This window comes from Rhamphochromis longiceps, linkage group LG11, assembly GCF_057381845.1.
Source record: "Rhamphochromis longiceps isolate RC_006_pf linkage group LG11, R_longiceps_female_GT1.1, whole genome shotgun sequence".
NCBI lineage: Eukaryota > Metazoa > Chordata > Actinopteri > Cichliformes > Cichlidae > Rhamphochromis > Rhamphochromis longiceps.
The window spans coordinates 14,548,106-14,566,595 of NC_140567.1; the positions used below are offsets into that span (position 1 = coordinate 14,548,106).

At 40.0% G+C, this 18,490-nt stretch overlaps 2 protein-coding genes across 2 annotated transcripts in view; one reads left to right on the forward strand and one right to left on the reverse strand.

Annotated features, from left to right (window-relative positions):
* trak1a (trafficking protein, kinesin binding 1a) overlaps positions 1-18,490 on the forward strand; it is a 346,028-nt gene that overhangs the window by 151,909 nt on the left and 175,629 nt on the right. The gene's annotated exons all lie outside the window — the stretch shown is intronic.
* Positions 1,762-18,132, reverse strand: LOC146658702 (sulfotransferase 2B1-like). Its single transcript, XM_085422423.1, has 6 exons — positions 17,936-18,132; positions 12,366-12,574; positions 12,150-12,276; positions 11,941-12,035; positions 3,532-3,712; positions 1,762-3,341 (listed from the first exon to the last, which is right to left on the reverse strand). Exons 1-6 carry the CDS (start codon positions 18,075-18,077, stop codon positions 3,226-3,228), a joined length of 870 nt encoding a protein of 289 aa, XP_085278549.1. The 5' UTR covers positions 18,078-18,132; the 3' UTR covers positions 1,762-3,225.

Genomic DNA, 18,490 nt, shown 5'->3' on the forward strand with positions numbered 1-18,490 from the left:
TGAAATTTTGTTGGGTTGTAATCATCAAGTTATGTTCTCCCTTTCTGTGTCTTGACATAAAGTTGGAGTGATTCCGTGTTAGTATAATGCCTGGCTTGATATGACTCACTGGAATTCACAACCACAGCAAAGTAGCACGACAGTGTAAACACTACAGCGTTGTTCAGCAAGCTCGTAAAAGCAAGTAGTGTGTGTGCCTGTGTTTATGTCTGTGTCTGTGACCATTGTGCCTTTTCAACAATGACAGCTTTATTGGACTCAAGGGACAACAAATGAGAGACAGAAAAAAATTGGGCCGTGTGAGCTGAACTAGCAAAAAATGAGTGAATACCATTCGTTTTGTACGTCCTCCTTTTTATTCAGTTTTTTCTTACCGAAAAACAATCCTGCGTGAAAAATGGGCTCCTCTCCTTGATGACCTATTTGTCCACATGTGATCTTTTTATTAGTATACTGGATCTGACTGTATTAATGGAAAAAGTTTCACACCAGTAGTTCTTTAGTTTATAAAGAAATACAAGTTATCCTGCATTTGGAGTGAAAGTTCAGGAATGTGTTATTCTTTGCTTGTTCCAGATACAAATTTGATTACTTTCAGATTTTTGCAGCATTCCTGGCTGCTAACTCTTTGCAGAAGACTCACTGAAATTTTGATTCATATAAGCATGGTGTGTATTTTCAAAATACAGAAAGTAAAGTTTTAAATATTATAGGAGTTCTGTCTTTCATCCCAAAGACAGAATTCCTAAACACAAACTTAATAACGTAGTATATGCAGTGTTGGGAAGGTTACTTTTAAAATGTATTCCACTACAGATTACAGAATACATGCCCCAAAATGTATTTTGTAACGTATTCCGTTACGTTACTCAATGAGAGTAACGTATTCTGAATACTTTGGATTACTTAATATATTATCATGCTTTTTACAACTGCATGAATGTACTGTTGCTGTGTGATTTATTACTATTACTGAAAGCCCACGGCTGATTTGGTGCAACATTTGTTGGATATGGTTCATTTAAGACAGACAATTGCTTTAGTCTACCCAATGTCCTGTGTGGGCTTCCAACCCCTGTGGTCTGACATGTAGGAATGTGTTTGCATTTGTCTCCAAGATACAGTTCATCATAAAATGTTGCTGTAAGCACACCTGTATATGCTAGCAGCTTCAAATCTGCATAGCTGTTGCATTTTAAGTTGAATATGCTTGCAAATAACTTTTCTCCAAAACATAAAAAGGCAAGGCATTTTCAAGCTTTGACTTGCTCCATAAAGTTAGCAAAGCATTTTTATATCTAGTATCCTAGCTTTTTTTTCAGTCTACCATTGCAACATCCCAGAAGGATCAACTTGTGTGAGCTCGCCTGCTGACTAAAAGCTCCAGCTCTGTAATATATAAGTGGTGATTAGAGCACATTGAGTCACTATGTACACATAATGTACAGGCTTGAAAATCAGATTAGAGGAATGCAGAGTGGCTAAAGTAGCTTGATTCATTATGAGAGAAAAAAAGCAACCCCGTTACAGATATAGGGGAATGGAGCTTTATTTGTAGGCCTTATTTTTACAAAATCCAACAGAAATGTGTCTTTTCAAAGATTCATCCATCATTCTTGTTATTACAGCTACAGCTGAAATAAAAACAAGCCTGTGTGTCTATCATACGTCCGGAGAACAATATGATGTTTAGCATTTAAAATTTGACTACTATTTCATCAAAACTATAAAAGAAGTAAATAAGACAACAAGTTACTGTTAATGACTTTATTGATCTTCTTGTTAAAATTCTCAACAACAAATTAAATACAACATTACATCCATGTTAATTAAGATTGCAGTATCATAACTTTGTATTAGCAGAAACATGTGGACTGTGCCGTGAATGTGCTATGCTCAGTAACTTTAAAAATTGTACCAGTTAAATGTCAAATACATGCAGATCCAGAATATGGAGGTCCTAGATGGCAAAAGTTAATCATATACAAGGTTAACATGCAATAAGTATTACACACTAAAAAACAATATATATTAACCCTTTAAAGCCGGTCGGAGCGGGCACGCTCCGTTTTACATAACTATTTTTAAATCCCGGTAGCACTGCAACCACGTAAGCTAGCGCAATAATTTTTTTTGCATATGAAACCGGAGGAGTTGTACTTACATCTTATTCCATCAGCTTGCCCTAGGTCACAGTTTCCTTCTACATATAGCTTTGCAAAAACTTCATAAAAAGCACTTGTAGCAACAAAAACATAATATTACAGAAACACGCTTTGCCAATCCGATCAGCTGTTTGTAACACTTCCTACATCCATCAGCGCGAACTATCGCATGTCCGTCATGACCTGTTCGAAACCGGAAGTGACGTCATTTTGCGGCAATTTAGTTTTTTACCACTAGTTCATGGCACTAGTTTATGGGCTCAAATTGTGGTTATAAATATTTTAAAATATTTATTATAAATATTTTACAAGTACGAATATTTTGTAAATCAGACAGCATAGTTGTGAACTGAGTTTTGTAACCTGTAAACCAAATATCTGAAAATTTTATGTTTGTGCATCTATGGAAGAGAATTTGTGTCAATGTAAAAGAGATTTGTATTTGTAAAAAAATATTTACACATTACAAATTTGTTTTTTAAGGTCTGGTTACAGATGCAAAGCAAAAAACTATATATTAAACTTAAAAATTTTGACCAAATTCTTCTTCCTTTCAGCTGATTGGTCAATGTCAGGTCAATCACAAATTTAACAATCCAATCAGAGACAGATGGGTTGGGCTGTCGAAGGGGTGCTTTGCTGAGCTGCAGGTCCTGGAAGGGTAATATAGTTTGAAGCTGGAGGATTTCCATATGAATATTCATTATAAGCTAGGTCCCTTAACTTCCGGTAGCTGTTGAAAGGATAAAGCTGTGATATACCAGAAATCCCATTATTACTTTAGTATTACCTAACACAAAGTCAGGGCTGACCTGGGACCTGTGAGTCACACTGCGGAGCATAAAGGCCCTTTCACAACGGCATGCGCTGCACTCACCGCTAAATCAGAGCGAAGGATCCAAAATTTGTTGTGCTGGTCGATGCACTCTTTTGTTTTTTTGGGGCAGCTCTATGTATACTAGATGTGCCTCCTATAAGAAATATAACATTACTCGCGATATAGGTCTCGATTTTGTCTTTACCACTCCTGATCTCTCCATCTCACTATTTCAGATGGTGGTCAATCCAAGCTCCATGGCAGAGAGAAGCTCTCACCTTCCAGCTCTTTGGAAATCACAGAGGTGAATCGGGTCAGTTGCTCTGAGCTGAAGTGGTTTTTCCAGTCTCCAGCATTGCCTGACAACAAAAACACACATGCAAAGAGTCACATAAACATAAAAACACCTGATGAGAACAGAAATTGACCATGGAAGAAACTCTGAAAAGACATCTTTGATAACAAACGCGTCCAAGTTGGTGTGTTGTGTTCAATATCACTAATTTTTCAACCCAGTCAGATGTGTCATAATGGGATATGGAAACTCACCTTTTCTTAGGAAAGGAGATTTGTCATGGTCCATGTACACCTTGGGGATCAGACTGAAGTTGGACATGTTGTTGTTCTGCATGCTCTTGAAAGAACAATGCTCTGCTACCTTCTGAATTACTTCTTCAGTCAGATTGCAGCCCAGGAAATCAGAAATACGCCTGAGAGCCGCAGGCAGGTCCTGGAAGAAACACGCTCGTTATATAATGTGAAACAGTCAGTGTTTTTTTTAAATTTGGCTTTTATTGAAAACTTATTCTAAAGTCATTTCATGAGCAAACTTTGAAAGGTCAGGGGTTTGAATAGTTTAAGTCACAATTTCAAGTTTTGGCAAGACATAAGTCTGGGTTTGTTTTGCTCAAAGTGACAAATGTGGAGGGTGCACTCCAATGTTCCCTCTAATTTTTCATGTGTCTGAGCGAACACACAAACTCCCTGCGCGGTCCCTTGGACCACTGTGAGCAACATTAGAAGTGTGCACTGTGGTCACGCCAACATCGAATCCATCCAAGTTACATGGTTTATTAAAATAATCAAATTAAAGCATTTATGTTAGACTACTTTTAATTAACTGCTTCAGCACACTGACAATGAAAATTTGAAAAAAAAAAAATCTTGTTCATGACCTGTTTAGTATGTTAACACTATTGGAAGTGAAAATAACTCTAACTCCAATTTTGAAAACACAACTTTCTTTCTTTTTTAAATAAAGCTCTGACTTGAATTATGAGTATGAGTCTGTGGTCTGGGAGAGAGTCCTGTAATTCTCTGTTTGCAAAATACAGTATATAATGACCAATGTTGGGCAATTAATTATATAGTTACTTCTTCAAAAAAGTAACTGAGTTTTGCAAACAACGGAGTTTTTTGCAGCTGTTTACCTAAAAATGTAGCCAAGGCATTTTTAAAAATAAATATTTCAAACTATTTACAGAACAATCAGCTGCTCTGCATCAAATTTGATGCCACACAAATTATTTGTGTCACTCCAAAAAATTATTTCTGTCCACTATGAGATAAAGGAGAACAACAGCCTGATACCTGCCTGACAACAGGAGATGTATCACTCCTGTAACACCTGTAACATTCAGTAGTCGCCTCATTGTTCTGACACACACAACAAAACTATTGACTACACTACACACTAACTATACAAGACAACACGCTAACTACACAAGATTTGTGCTAAACGTCGCAAATCACTCACCTGGCAAAACACTGCGGTCACTCCTAAAACTTCCCCCCTTCCTAAACAATAAATGCCATGTTGCCATATCATTTTTGATTGGTCAACATGGTATATTTTTCGACCAATAGGAAAGGGTGGGGGTTTTTTTGGTTTTGTTTTTGCTCACAGGCTTTCGAGCGTTTTCCTTATAAAACACAGTTTTTACCGTTTCTTCCCGCAGTAAATATAAACAACGATAGTATTCAGGAAGAAAACCAAACATTGCATATCTTTTTATCATAACTCTGGTTTTAGGTGGCCTATCAACACAATTTAAAAACTGGTATAAAGTCCACACTTTTTCCGTCAATTGTTTCGTCTGTCCTGCTCACATCTCCAATGGTTGTACACGTTGTCATTAATGTGGCTTCACTCCACATAAGCCACGCCGCTTTGCTAGCTAAAACACCGGTGTCGGCACATAAGGACGCTGTCATAGCCTGTCAACCACATTGATTAGCTGCGAATGTAAATGGCATTATTGGCTGGACTATGGAATATGGTGGCATCGTTCTAATCCCATACAGGAGCAGCCAATCACTCACTGACTAACACTGCAAAACAGAATTGTTAAAGTTTTAATTTTAATTTCAATTCAGGTTAGATTTTTTTTTGTGCACAACACAGATTTTCTGTGCGCAGAGACCGTGCCAGCAGTGCGCAATTGTGCATGTGCGCAGCTTAGAGGGAACATTGGTGCACTCGGGCCTTTAGGTGGAGCATCAAAATATGTGGGAAATTGTGTCTCAAAACTAGGGATGGGAATTTAAACATGTAAAATAATTTATTAATATAATTTAAATAAAAAATAACGCATTTAATCACACTTTGCATTTCAAGCAAAGGGGAACTTTTGTCAATGCACAATTTCCTGGAATACCAACTACACTAATGCACACATCAGATGTACAAAAAGGGAGAAGAAGAACGCGCATTGTTAGGACTGATCGGAGGCAAATTTCATTTCAAAAGACTACCTGACAGAAGCCTTGATAAAAGCATGGTTTTGTGCAAGCTGTCCAAAAAGGAGTTTCCGTACCACCGAAGCACCTCAACCTTACGATACCATCCAAATTCAAAACATGTTGCAGGAGGCACAGAACCTAGCACTGGCAGTGACAATAAAACATATGAACAGTCCAAATTTGATGAAATGACTGGCCCCAGAACCAAAATTAGTAAGCCAATATTGGACAAACTTACCAACTCTCGCATAAAAGGATTGCTCTGGACTGTAGACTACTATCAGTGGTAGAAGATAGGGGGTTAGAAAATGTGCTACAGTTAGCATCAGGTGATCCAACTTTCAACTGCTGTGCCGAAAGACTATTTCAAGTAAAATTGAACAGCCTTATGATATTGAAAGGGAAGCAAAATGAGATGCATTACAGACACCCCTGCTAATATGGAGGAACTACACCAGGAGCAAACAAGACTGGAGCAACAGAAAGAGCCACTCACACAGGATGTTACTACACGGTCAAATGATGGTGTAAACCATGATGTTGAAGAGCAGCAGTAAGGTGACTCCTGTGCGGATGGCGAATTCAGTCGACTGCTTGTTTCGGATGCGAATTTGGCTCAATGATCCGTTCTAATTTTCCTGTAGGAGCTTAATTACTTTCGGTGGGATGTGCTCAGTCTCCAGTGTCATCCAAAGTGTTGCCCAATCGATGCAGTCGAATGTAGGCTGAAAGTCAATAAAGATGATGACCGTCCGTTTCCCACATAAAATTTGCTCCTCACCTGGCAAATACTGAACATCTGGTCACAGGACCCGCGGTGAGATCTGAAGCCGGCTTGCTCTTTGCGGTTCGTTTGTTCGCGATGTTTCTGCAGGCATGATTGAATTACTTTCATGAAGACTTTTCCACTGATCAAGAGCAGACTGATGCCGCATTCGTTTTGGCATTCTCGGTTGTTGCCTTTCTTGAAGATTGGGATAATGATGGCCTTCTCCCATGTTCTTGGAATCGTCTCTGTGCGCCACATTTTTTTGCGGAAGAAGGTGCACTTGTTGGAGAAGAACATCACCGCCAGCCTTGATCGATTCCGCTGTAATTGCATCCACACCAAGCGCTTTTCCATTTTTCAAAGTCCCGATGGCTGTCTTCACCTTTGCCAGGGTTGACTCATCATCGGACCATCGGGGTCTCTGGTGCTTCGATGGGTGGCGGCTCTGCTGGTGGTCCTTGTGGCTCCGTCCAGCACTGTAACCGCTCAGTTGATGATCATACAAAGGTGCCATCAGCCTTTCAGATGTTGTCATTTGTTGATTTGGTTTTTCTACTCAGGCATCAGAGCATTCGATAAATGGTGTGGCACTCATGCTTTGAGGCCACTTCCTCCAAGTCAGCCACTACTTGGTTCCAGTAAGCCTCGCGTTCTTCCTTCAATCGGCGTCAGACGTCCTTGTTGAGCTGACGATATCGTTTAAAGTCGACCAGCTTCACATATTTCGCTTCATCTACCATATCGAGACATTCGTCGGATATCTACGGCTGTGTTCGGCAGCGTGTGGGATGGCACAGGTCTTTGGCGCTTTCCATGATGACGTCCAAAACTTGTTGCTCTTTGACGTTGACATCTTCGGATGGCACCAATGCAGCAAAATGGCTGGATAATGCTATTTGAAATTCTGCCTTGTAAGCGGGATCTGACAGGCATTTCCAGTTGGGCTTTGCCAATGGGTGCGATTTGCATTTGGCTCTTTGTAGTAGAAGATTTATCACGGAAACAGGAGTCAATCAGGATGTAATCCAACATCGCTGAGTCATCACCTGTTGGATTTTGCCATGTGAGTTGATGTTTCTTTGGATGTTAAAATTGGGTGTTTTTCCGATGATGAAGTTGTTGGTGTTGGCGAAGGACAAGAGGCGCAAACCGTTGTTGTTCATTACACCATGTCCAAAATGACCCGACCCCGTGCTCTCCCACCCAGTCCGATTGAATCCAACGTGTGTTGTAGTTGGTTATAGAAATTGTTCTTGGCCGGGTCTGGATTTGTCTCGGTTGGTGTGTAGATGGTAATGAGGTGGGTTTTGATGCTACCGTTGATGGTGAGCACTACAAGGCGATTGGAGATTGGCTGGAATGAGACAACACTCTTGACTGTGCGACGGGCAACCATGAAGCCAACTCCTGCTTTTCGTTTTTCTCCACCCGAGTAGTAGAGTGCCATCTGGTCATCGTTGAGTGATGGTTTGACGACCGTCTGCCCTGATCCTGTGAGTCATAATTTGGATAAAGCTCTGATGTCGATTTTGCAGTTCAGTAGTTCTGGCAATGATTTCAAATTTGTATTTCCACTTTCGGTGTGATGATGTTTCGGTTCCTTCGGCCAGTAGCCCACTTCTCACCAGCATCCTTGTTCCCCAATACTGGCGCATCGGCTGCCCCGGATGCGGTAGCATTAAACAAAGAATTTAGGACATTATTTTCTTGAACTGTCTACTACAGGTTTGTGACTGAGCTTCTTGGAGGTGAGCCATATGTCTTATATTCCGTGGTTTTACCTGCTTTCTGCCACCTGCGTCACACCATGGAGGTCTCCAATGATAACTCAAACTACATGGTGAAATTTAAGACTGCCTTCACAAAGGACCTATCCCAGCGTGTAGCTACACTCAACCATCAGTGGCTCAAGATAGCTACTGTGCTTGACCCACGCTTTAAGGATTTAAAGCATCTTGCAAGCGGAGAGCGAGAAGAGTTTTGGACCAGCCTTGAAGCCCTGCTGCAGGAATAGCGTCCAATGGGTTTGTTATTTTTTGCACTAAAATAGTCGATGATCACACTGTTTTAGCGGAATGTACAAAATAATTTTGGCTAAGGTTACTCACAGTTTAAAGGTGAAACTGGTCAAATAACCTTTTATATTTCTGCTTTATTTTTTTAAGAAGAAAAACTGCACGTTATGTTGAAATTTTTATCATTATTATTGAAAGACAATACCATTTTGAAAATGTACTTATAACAGTATTTTATTTTAAAGTCTGCCCAATTTTGGCCAGAGATATTATTTTTGCTTCTCTGTTTTGAATTGAAATGCAGTTTAATTTTTTTTTTCCCCCAGAAATTAAGAGCTTGAGTTTACAATTTTCATGACCATGTCTATTATTTATTCTGTCGCCCACTAAAACCCTTTTAAATCAAAAAAAACATTTGCGCTTTGAGGCACATTTGCTTGTGCGATTAAATGTGATTAATCAAGATTAATTCATTAATTACAAAACCTCTAGTTAATTAGATTAACTTTCTTTTAATTGAGTCCCACCCCTACTCAAAACACAATATAGATGTAGGTAAGTAACAATTTTTAAAAACACAGTTGTCAGCTTGGTCGAGTGGCCATGGAAGCAGACATCCAACATAAGAACCAAAGAGTCTTTGACTGAATGGAATAGATGGGTTTAAATAACCTCACAGCATATTCCATTCTGCAGGTTTCACTCAGGACTATAGATGATACAAAAGAAATTGCATTGTAACACAGAAATATTTATAAAAATACACTATTTACAAACATTTCCAACTTAGGCCACATTTAAAATAATAACCAACAATAATCCTATTATAAATATGAATGAATGAATAAATAAATTCCCATACCCTATACTCGTGCCTTACTCTCCTCCCGGAACAAATAAATTGTTTGCGGGTCCTGGGGCCAGTGTTGGGGAGTAACGGAATACATGTACCGCCGTTACGTATTTAAAATACAAAATATGAGTAAATGTATTCCGTTACAGTTACCGTTTAAAAAGGTGGTATTTAGAATACAGTTACTTTGTTGAAATAAATGGATTACACGGCGGTACTTCCCTGTTTCATATTGTGGCGGGTCAGGACTGTTTGGGTTTTGTTTGACAGCTATGTTCTGTTGTTCCAGGCGGCAGCGTTACGGTTGCCATGGTGACGCGCTCTCTCTGCGACTGTGTGTTTCCTGGGTTAGAGAGCGCTTTTTTGTTGTTGTTGTTCTCGTGCTAAGCTAATTGGCCTAAAGAATGTAGCCTTATGGCAGTGTAGTCCGTGCTGTAGGGAGAATGGACTGCCATACCTGTTATGTGTCTGTGAGCGAAGGAGGGAGAAAAATGTGAGTGGAAAAGTACGAGCTTTCACAGAGCAGAAACAATAATAACCACTGCAGCCAAGAAGAGTGCCTGACGAGCCCAGTTGTAAGTAAGCTATTAAGACTCGAGTGTACACTGTGTTCGTGTTTTCCTCCGAAACAATAAGTTCCGTTGGAGCAGCCTTTCAACGCTTCTCTCTGTCTCTATTTTTCGGCTACGAGCCCGACTCGGAACCGACGTATTAGCCAGAGGTCCCTTTACTACGGTTCGGAGCCACGGACCTTCAGTAATAGTAATAAATCACACAGCAACAGTACATTCATGCAGTTGTAAAAAGCATGATAATATATTAAGTAATCCAAAGTATTCAGAATACATTACTCTCATTGAGTAACGTAACGGAATACATTACAAAATACATTTTGGGGCATGTATTCTGTAATCTGTAGTGGAATACATTTTAAAAGTAACCTTCCCAACACTGCCTGGGGCACAATCTTCCCCGATCATAACATTGCAACCAGGAAGCAGCAGAGGTGAGTAAAAGGCTGAAAAAACTATTTCTTTCTATGATGTTCTAGCTGACTACTATGATTTATGTTTGCAAAAATTCATGTTATTTAACCAACAGATTTGTATATTGTAGAGCTGGGCGATAGAACGATAACGATATGTATTGCGAAATAACTTTTTCTCGATAGAAAAATTAAACTATTGCGATAGGCCTCACCGCTCTTGTCCTCTTAAAAAAAAAACAAAAAAAAAAAACAGCCAATCCAAATTAAGTAGCGCAGAGCCGAACCAATCGCAGCCGCAGCGTCACGTCACGTGACTTGTTACGTACAGCACAAGTGCCAAGCCGCACATGTGTATTTGTTTTGGGAAGCAGCCAGCCGGCGTGCCGCCCGGGTAACGGAGGAAATGAGTGTGCTGACTAGAGAAAAATCAACCGAGAGCGTGACTGAAGAGAAAACAGATGATGGTTCCAATGCCGGAGAGATTGTCGAACGGAAGAGCCATAGAAGCTCCGTAGTGTGAAGGTATTTCGGCTATTTCAAGTCTGACAAAAAACAGAGTAGCGCGCACTGTAAATTGTGCCAAAAGCAAGTCTGGAAATGCAATAAAGCGGTGCATGCTCAATCTCTGACTGGAAGCACTAATTCGTCATTCGGCTTTTGTCAGACTAAAGTAACTGTTAAAACTGTTTGAAAAGCTCAGCTATACAACAAGGAGAGATTGAGAATTTCCTTTTAGTTCTCAGTTTATTTGATATTGACAAAAGTTAGTCAATTTTGTCTGTTCTTCTGTAAAACAAACTAAGATTTATTTTTAGAATTAATATTTTGTTTCTAAGTGGAATTGACAATTTAGTCTGTTTCGTTTGTTCTATTTTGAAACTTAAACGCTTTAGCGGCTGCCTTTTGTGTAGTTTGCAATATTTGCCTTTATTTATCTGAAAAAGTCTCATGTTCCTTTAGTACATCTACCCTGTTGAACTTATTATGGGAAATAAATATTTAAATCAAAACAAGCTGCTGATTATTTCACATTTTACTTGTGAGCAACGGCACATTTAAATCTAACAAATATAGTTATTTGGCTTATATCGTGATAGATATCGTTATTGCCTGAAATGAAAAAAACATATCGTGATATGAAAAAATCTCATATCGCCCAGCTCTAGTATATTGATATAGATCGCTTTCTTTACTTGTATATTGTAGGCGAATGCCGTAGTGACGAGGTGCAGGCTGAAGTTGAGCAAGACAACCGCACCCACAAATACACACACAGCTAACAACAGCTGCTCATGTAATTCAGCTGATGACCTGATAATGAATAAAAGTTTCAACAGTCCTCCAATTACTTTCTGTTTACTTCAATGCAGAATATGACAATTGAAAATATAACAAGAGAAAGTGTGAGTTAAAATATTTATTCTGTGCAGGTAATGGCAGCTCTCTGTTACACCTGTCTCTCATAGTGTGCACGCACACACTGACAATGCGGTGCACTATGAGACACTGTGTCTGGTAGTTTAGTCAAGAAAAAAAAAAAAACCTCACATGAAATACTTTCCTTTCAGTGAAAACATTGGAAGTGTTTTACCTGAGCCATTTCTTCATATGTAATGTACATTATTCTGTCTCCCAGTTCACTGTTTCTCCAACTCTTCATGTGGTCTGTCCATTTTCCAAACATCACTGCAAATGAAGCAGACATTGGCTGACCAGTTACAGATCCAACCACTATTGTGATAGAACTTGCAAATATTGATTTTCTTGCATGTCTCCTCTTGTGCATATGTGATCTCTGACCTTTGCCCTCAAGAAATTTATCCATGAACTCATCAAAGGTTCCTGGATCCTCAAGGAAGCCAGCCATCTGGTGGAAGTAGTATGAAGACACCATGATGTCCTTTGGGTTCCTCATGACGTAGATCACCTACAGCAGAAAGAGTGCAAAAACATACGTGTGTGTAAAGTCTCTTACACAATCAGGAACACATTGGGAATATCACACAGAGTCATTACCTTTGCTTTGGAGGTACAGAAGGAAGGGGGCATGAGGTTGTAGGGAAAATGTGAGACCAGTGCCCGTGGAGATGCCAGCTTATCCACCACCCGTGCCAGTTGTTTCTCTTCCAGCCATGGGACTCTCTCCCAGTTAGGAATGGTATGGATGGGGGTCAGATCCCCCCCATTCAGCACCAGTGGGAGGATCTCCTGCATCCAGATTGTACCTGAAGAAATAGCAATAAAAAAATAAATGAGTATGAGCTACAGGGCCCTATTTCAGGAAGCCGGTTTAGTGCAAACTCTGAGTAAGTATACCCTGAGTTAACGAAAACTCTGGGTTTTCGGTTTCACAAAGTGAGTTTAGATTAATTCTGAGCAGTGTTGGGACTAACGCGTTATTAAGTAACGCGTTACAGTAACTACGTTATTATTGTGGTAACGAGCACGGTAACTAGTTATTATGCCAAAATCAGGAACGCGTTAGTCGTTACTGGGATTTAAATAGGCTCGTTACTCGTTACTTCGTGTGGTGGCTATGGAGCTTCCACAGATTCAGTAACATTAGCAAGTGGTGGAGGGCAGCAGGTGGAGGATGGAAAGAGGACGCAGAAGGAAAAGAGACCCGAGGCGGCCGCCGGTCCAAGTGTGAACTGAACTTCAGGTAAGAAGTTATGACCTGCAGTCTCTCTGGGTCAGATATGAACCAAGTTTAGGTGGAGTTTATTTTCGTTATTCTGACTTTTTCCGTACTGCGTGCTAGCTAGCATGACGGAGTTTCTATACAGCTGGGTGGTGCTATGATACTGATGTTGAACTTTATTTTGTTCATAAGTTATTAGAGTTGCCAACCGTCCCGTCTGGTATTCAGAGAAAATATTAGGCGTTTCTTATTGAGGTGAAAAGGAACAGTTTGTCCCGTAATTCAGCTACAATGAAAAAGGCACAAAGCTGGAGTTATTCTGTGTCTTTACGCTGCACAGCTGCCTCTTCTTCTCTCATTCTCCCCCCTCCCTCCCTCTCCTGTTTCTACTTCAATCATGAAAACTGATCAATGATCAGCTGATCGGCTTTTCTCTCTTGTTTGTTTATCGCTCACTTTGCGCCAAAAGAGGAAACCAGCGGATGTCGCGCTAAACAACAGCAGCACGTTTAAGCTTGATCAGCTATTGTTAGAATTTATTTAATATTAATTTCTAATATCGGCTGATGTTTGCTGGAGCCACAGCTGTAAAGCTGCTGGTCATGATATCAGTTTGGTTATCTGGTGAGAGGGAAACATGAAGATGAAACCAGGAGATGTCCTTACTGAAGCATCAGAGCTGAACAGGTGATGGAGAAACAGGTTTACCTTTTAGGTGACATGAATGAGTTGAAGGGAAGTTATGAACTGTTTCTGAGAGACAAATAACACCAGGATCCTTTTCTAAGTAGCTGACAGCTGGTAACTGTGCAGGGGCGGATCTAGCAAAGTGTGGCCAAGGGGGCAGGTAGGGCATTAACAGGGAGAGGGGGGCACAAGGAAATACTTTTCTTTCTTATTCCCATTTAAAATGTCTAGCTTTTAAAAAATAATTATCTGAATCTTACAACAAACGATTGATAGATTGATGCATATATACCATCAAAACAGTGAACATCACTGTCACAACAGTGTTTATTTTCATTCAAAGGCTTTATGATTTTTCCTATAATGGTGGGCCAGTCTCTAGTCAAAATGCCCGGGCCAATTTTCTGTCCCAGTCCAGCCCTGTATGCAGCTCATCTGCAGTCTGGTGTTACCTACATCTTCGTATTCAGAAGGCAGAATTTCCGAGTTCTGAGTACAATCGAAAGCACCACGACTGCAGTTTTTGTGTTGGATGTAAAAGGCGCGCATGACGCTGTGACGTAGGCTAGAATCATGGCAGCAGTCAATGACGGTCCAGGCGTGGGATTTCTCTCGTGGAAATGTGCACATTATCTTTTCCTTTCTGTTGGTAGGTGGCACAGTGCACTTGTGGCAAGTAAGCAAGCTAGAAGACTGGCAAAGTTATGGAAGAAACACATTAACAAGAGAATTCTGAGTAAAACCAAAGTTACTTTCCCTAGTAACTAGTTACTTTGAAAGTAATGAGTAACTTTAAGTAACTGAGTTACTTTTGAGAGAAGTAACTAGTAATGTAACTAAGTTACTATTTTAAAGTAACTTACCCAACACTGATTCTGAGTGAGTTACTATGACGACACACTCCGTGAAGCTAACCTGCCCCCTAGCAGGTTTACTTCAACTAACCCTGACCTTCTCCGCCTCTTTGTCAGAAACCTGACTGTAGGAAGTGTCAGACATGGCATGCCCCTTCCTTGAAGAGCCAGTAGATGTTGAAGCCCAAATTCTCCGCAGAGCTCTCCGCTGGGAGAGAGTGATTAGAGCGCGTTTGGACATTTTATCATTTCCTGATGATTTTCTGTGTGAACGTCACCGTTTTTCAGCACAATCTATAATTTATTTGAATAACATCCTCAGGCCTAATATTGCTCATGTGACACATCGCGGACATCCTCTCAGTTCTGTACATATTATTTGTATTGCACTTCGGTTTTTTGCAAACGGGAGCTTTCTGTATAATATTGGTGACGCTGAGCACGTTTCCAAGGCTACCGTCTGTCGGGCAGTCAGGAATGTTACAGTTGCACTGAAACGTCTCCTGTACTCGTTTGTGGTGTTCCCCGGTCATAGACCCACAAGATTTATCAAAGAGGGATGCCACAAAATTGCAGGTAGCAGGATGAACGAAACTTAATTCATGATGTGGTGATACTTGAACTACTACTTAAATTTTACATTTATTCTCACGGTTCCCAGGCGTGATTGGCTGTATAGATGGCACTCACATTCCAATCATTGCTCCTTCAGTAAATGAAGGAGACTATGTGAACAGGAAGTCTTTCCACAGCATTAATGTACAGGTACATAGCTCCCTGTAGCATTTCAAACTAACAAATTATTTATTACAGTAATGGATGCTAATTTGTGTTCTCTGCACTGTGAAGATCATATGTGATGCTGCCAACATTATCACAAATATGGAAGCCAACTGCTCAGCCTCTGTGAGTGGTGGTGGTGGACGACCTCCACCTGTTTTTCGGGCCTCCGCTTTTTTTCTGTTGGCTATAACGGGTCACATTTGAGCATACAGAGTAAGCAAATATGTAATTGTAATGTGCTCAGATAATTTCAATAAGTGCTTACAGAGGGGAAATTAATGTAGCCTCTAACTGCAATTGATTTACATCGGACAAACAGACCAAGCACTATGGCTCATAATACAATTACACCTTACCTGTTTGGACTATATTTTTATATTTCATTTTTACTTGCTGCCAGGAACGTTTGGGGCCTGTTGGGTTGCACCTGCGCTCACGTCACATCACAAAATAAAATGTATAAAATATAAAATAAAATAAAATATAATAAAATAACGTGTTAAATGGGTGGAAATCCCTAGATCAATGTTTAAATTAACACTCACGCATTGACTCTGTCGGCTATGTTTTGCCATGCATGCTCCCTTTCTTTTGCAGCTGAGGATGTGTTACTTTTTTTCCGCAAAATTTGCATGTTATCGGCATATGCTGCCATCAGAATTTCGGCCTCAAGTGCTGTAAAATACATTGACCGCGCCTTCTTTCCCTCCGTCTCCATGGTGACTCGCTTAATCTGTGCTCCACTAATCAGGGCTTTATGTATCCTTGTGCGCGCGTTTAACTTGGGGTTAAAGCAACTCCGCGTTGATTGAACTAATTGTTATCAGCCTTTCTGAAACCGAATATTCCGAGTTGGACAGTTCGGGGTTACTCAACCCTGAGTATCGTTTTTCACTCTGAGTTTTCTAAACCGGCTTCCTGAAATAGGGCCCAGGTCTTCAAGTATAACTGCATAACGGGTTAACAGAAACAATAGTGGGAACCGGTGCTTAGTATCAGGAACGCTTATGAAAATCGGTCTTAGTAAATGTGAGCACAGTTTGTAACTGCTCTCCAATTAAAGATCCTGCACATCATACACACACATGACTGCCAGGTGCAGTGCTTTCCATCATCTCAACACACTCTTTTCACTTGTTGGTATATTTCATCTCTATCATTAACCACGCTAATCTGCTGGACATCCTTTCTACCTTGTCTTGACTAGCCAGTTGTTACAAGCCCCATTTTCTTTTCTTAGTGTGCAGCCTCACATACAACTCATTATAAACCATTTCCTTTCATAAGCGCTCTCTTTGCTGTATGACAAGCTCCCAGTACTCAGGTCTTTCTTCACTTTGGATACTTTCCTGTAGTTCTTCTTTTCACAACAAGTCTACTTGTTGTTTGGAAACTATCCAGAGGATACATTCTGCGCAGTTTTCCCAGACATCTGATAACCCTTGCCTTCCACCCAGAGCTATCTTAAATCCTCTCTGAACTCTGTGCAACATTCTTTGCTCTTCAACTTCAGCGACTCATCTGCCTAGCTACATTCTCACCTGCCACTACCTTGCAGACTCCCATTTCCTTCAAACTGCACATTTTATACACTTTTATACATCCCTCTATGTTCCTCCCTCTTCTTGAAGTACGTGTTCACCACAGCCATTTGCATCATTTTTCACAATATCATAACAGTTGACACACGGCTTTGGAGTGACTGGAAAAACTTTGCATAACTCTTGCATAGTGCACAGTATCTAGGCTTACTTAACCACATATATAGGTTTATGCAGTCTCTAGCCTTCAAAGGCAAACTGGTAATAGTAAACATTCAGGTTGAGCAGCAAACTGTTCAAGGACGGTGTTGTGCCAAAAAGTGATTGCCTGCCAAAAACTGATTTCCAATGTTTCCGTGTATTTTTTATGTGTAATATCTTTACGTATGTTCGTAAACAGACTTCGGTGAACAGGGTTTACAAAGGGGTTATATATAGAATTAAAAAATTATCTGTTTTTCAAGTATCTTTACAACTCTGTGTTATTGTACTTACATTATAACCAATTTGGTCGTTTATCCCCACTTAAAATATTTTTACAGAACTATTGTAATATTTGCTGCCATTTCTGTTGTCCTCTTGGCCAGCTTACTCTTACAAAAGACATTTTTAATGTTAATGACATTTTTTTAACTGCATAAATAAAGGTTACGTAAAAGTCACTGCCAAAAACTGATTGCGGCTTCTACCTTCTTACACTAATGTTGTTTGTGGCTCAAGATGACTTTATGTCATCCATAAGGGATGCATTTGACATATGTTTCACATATTATAGGCCAACACTTATAGCAGTTTAAATACGAGCAATCAGTTTTTGGCAAATACCGGAAATCACTTTTTGGCAGAACAACTGTTGTACTGTACAACAACTGTTGTATTGTACAACAACGGCGTACAATTCACTCGCGAACCTCATTTATTTTCACCCTCACCCGCAGACTCTGCGTGCTCTGTCTGACACCACTTACACAGATAAATGCGCAGGTGCAGCGTCTATCATCAAATTCTACCATCACAAAGGTTTAGTCATCAGTTTTCTGTGAAGTAAAAGCCGCTTGAGTGTTTTACAGAAGCTCTCACCTGACTTCGGGTAGGTAACAGCCAGGACGTCGTCGTCTTCAAACTTGAATCCCTGAGCAAACTCCAAACTCTCATAAGAGTGAGTTTCCTTGGGCACAATCAGTCCGTGATAGTGCAGGTACATCTCCTCGGAAATCGACATTTTTCGAAGTATGCAGAGAAAGTGTAGCTGTCAGTAACCGTCGTACTTCCCCGCCACGTTCACGCACGGTGGGAAATCACAGAGGAGGCGAAAATGCAAATCAAACAGTAAATATTTACTTTCCTCGTGCCCAGTGCTTGATTCCTTAAACATCTCCAAAGTTATTTATTATGTTACTTATGACCTCAAAATTACTATTCAGACTAATAGCAATTAACTGTCCCACAATCATGTCGAATAAAGTAATAGCCAGCTTTTACAGGGTAACGTGAAGGCAGCACGTGATTTTCTGTATGGCGCCTGATTTACAATTAGGTTTTGTTCGATACAGCAATTATATATATATATATATATATATATATATATATATATATATATATATATATATATATATATATATATATATATATATA

Excerpts from the sequence above, each read along its gene's own strand:
- LOC146658702 (XM_085422423.1), bottom strand. The coding sequence starts at position 18,077 with ATGTCGATTTCCGAGGAGATGTACCTGCACTATCACGGACTGATTGTG. Across the intron at positions 12,575-17,935 it reads TGTTACCTACCCGAAGTCAG|GTACAATCTGGATGCAGGAG; the intron begins GTGAGAGCTTCT and ends CTATTTCTTCAG. Across the intron at positions 3,342-3,531 it reads ATCTCCTTTCCTAAGAAAAG|GCAATGCTGGAGACTGGAAA; the intron begins GTGAGTTTCCAT and ends TTTTGTTGTCAG.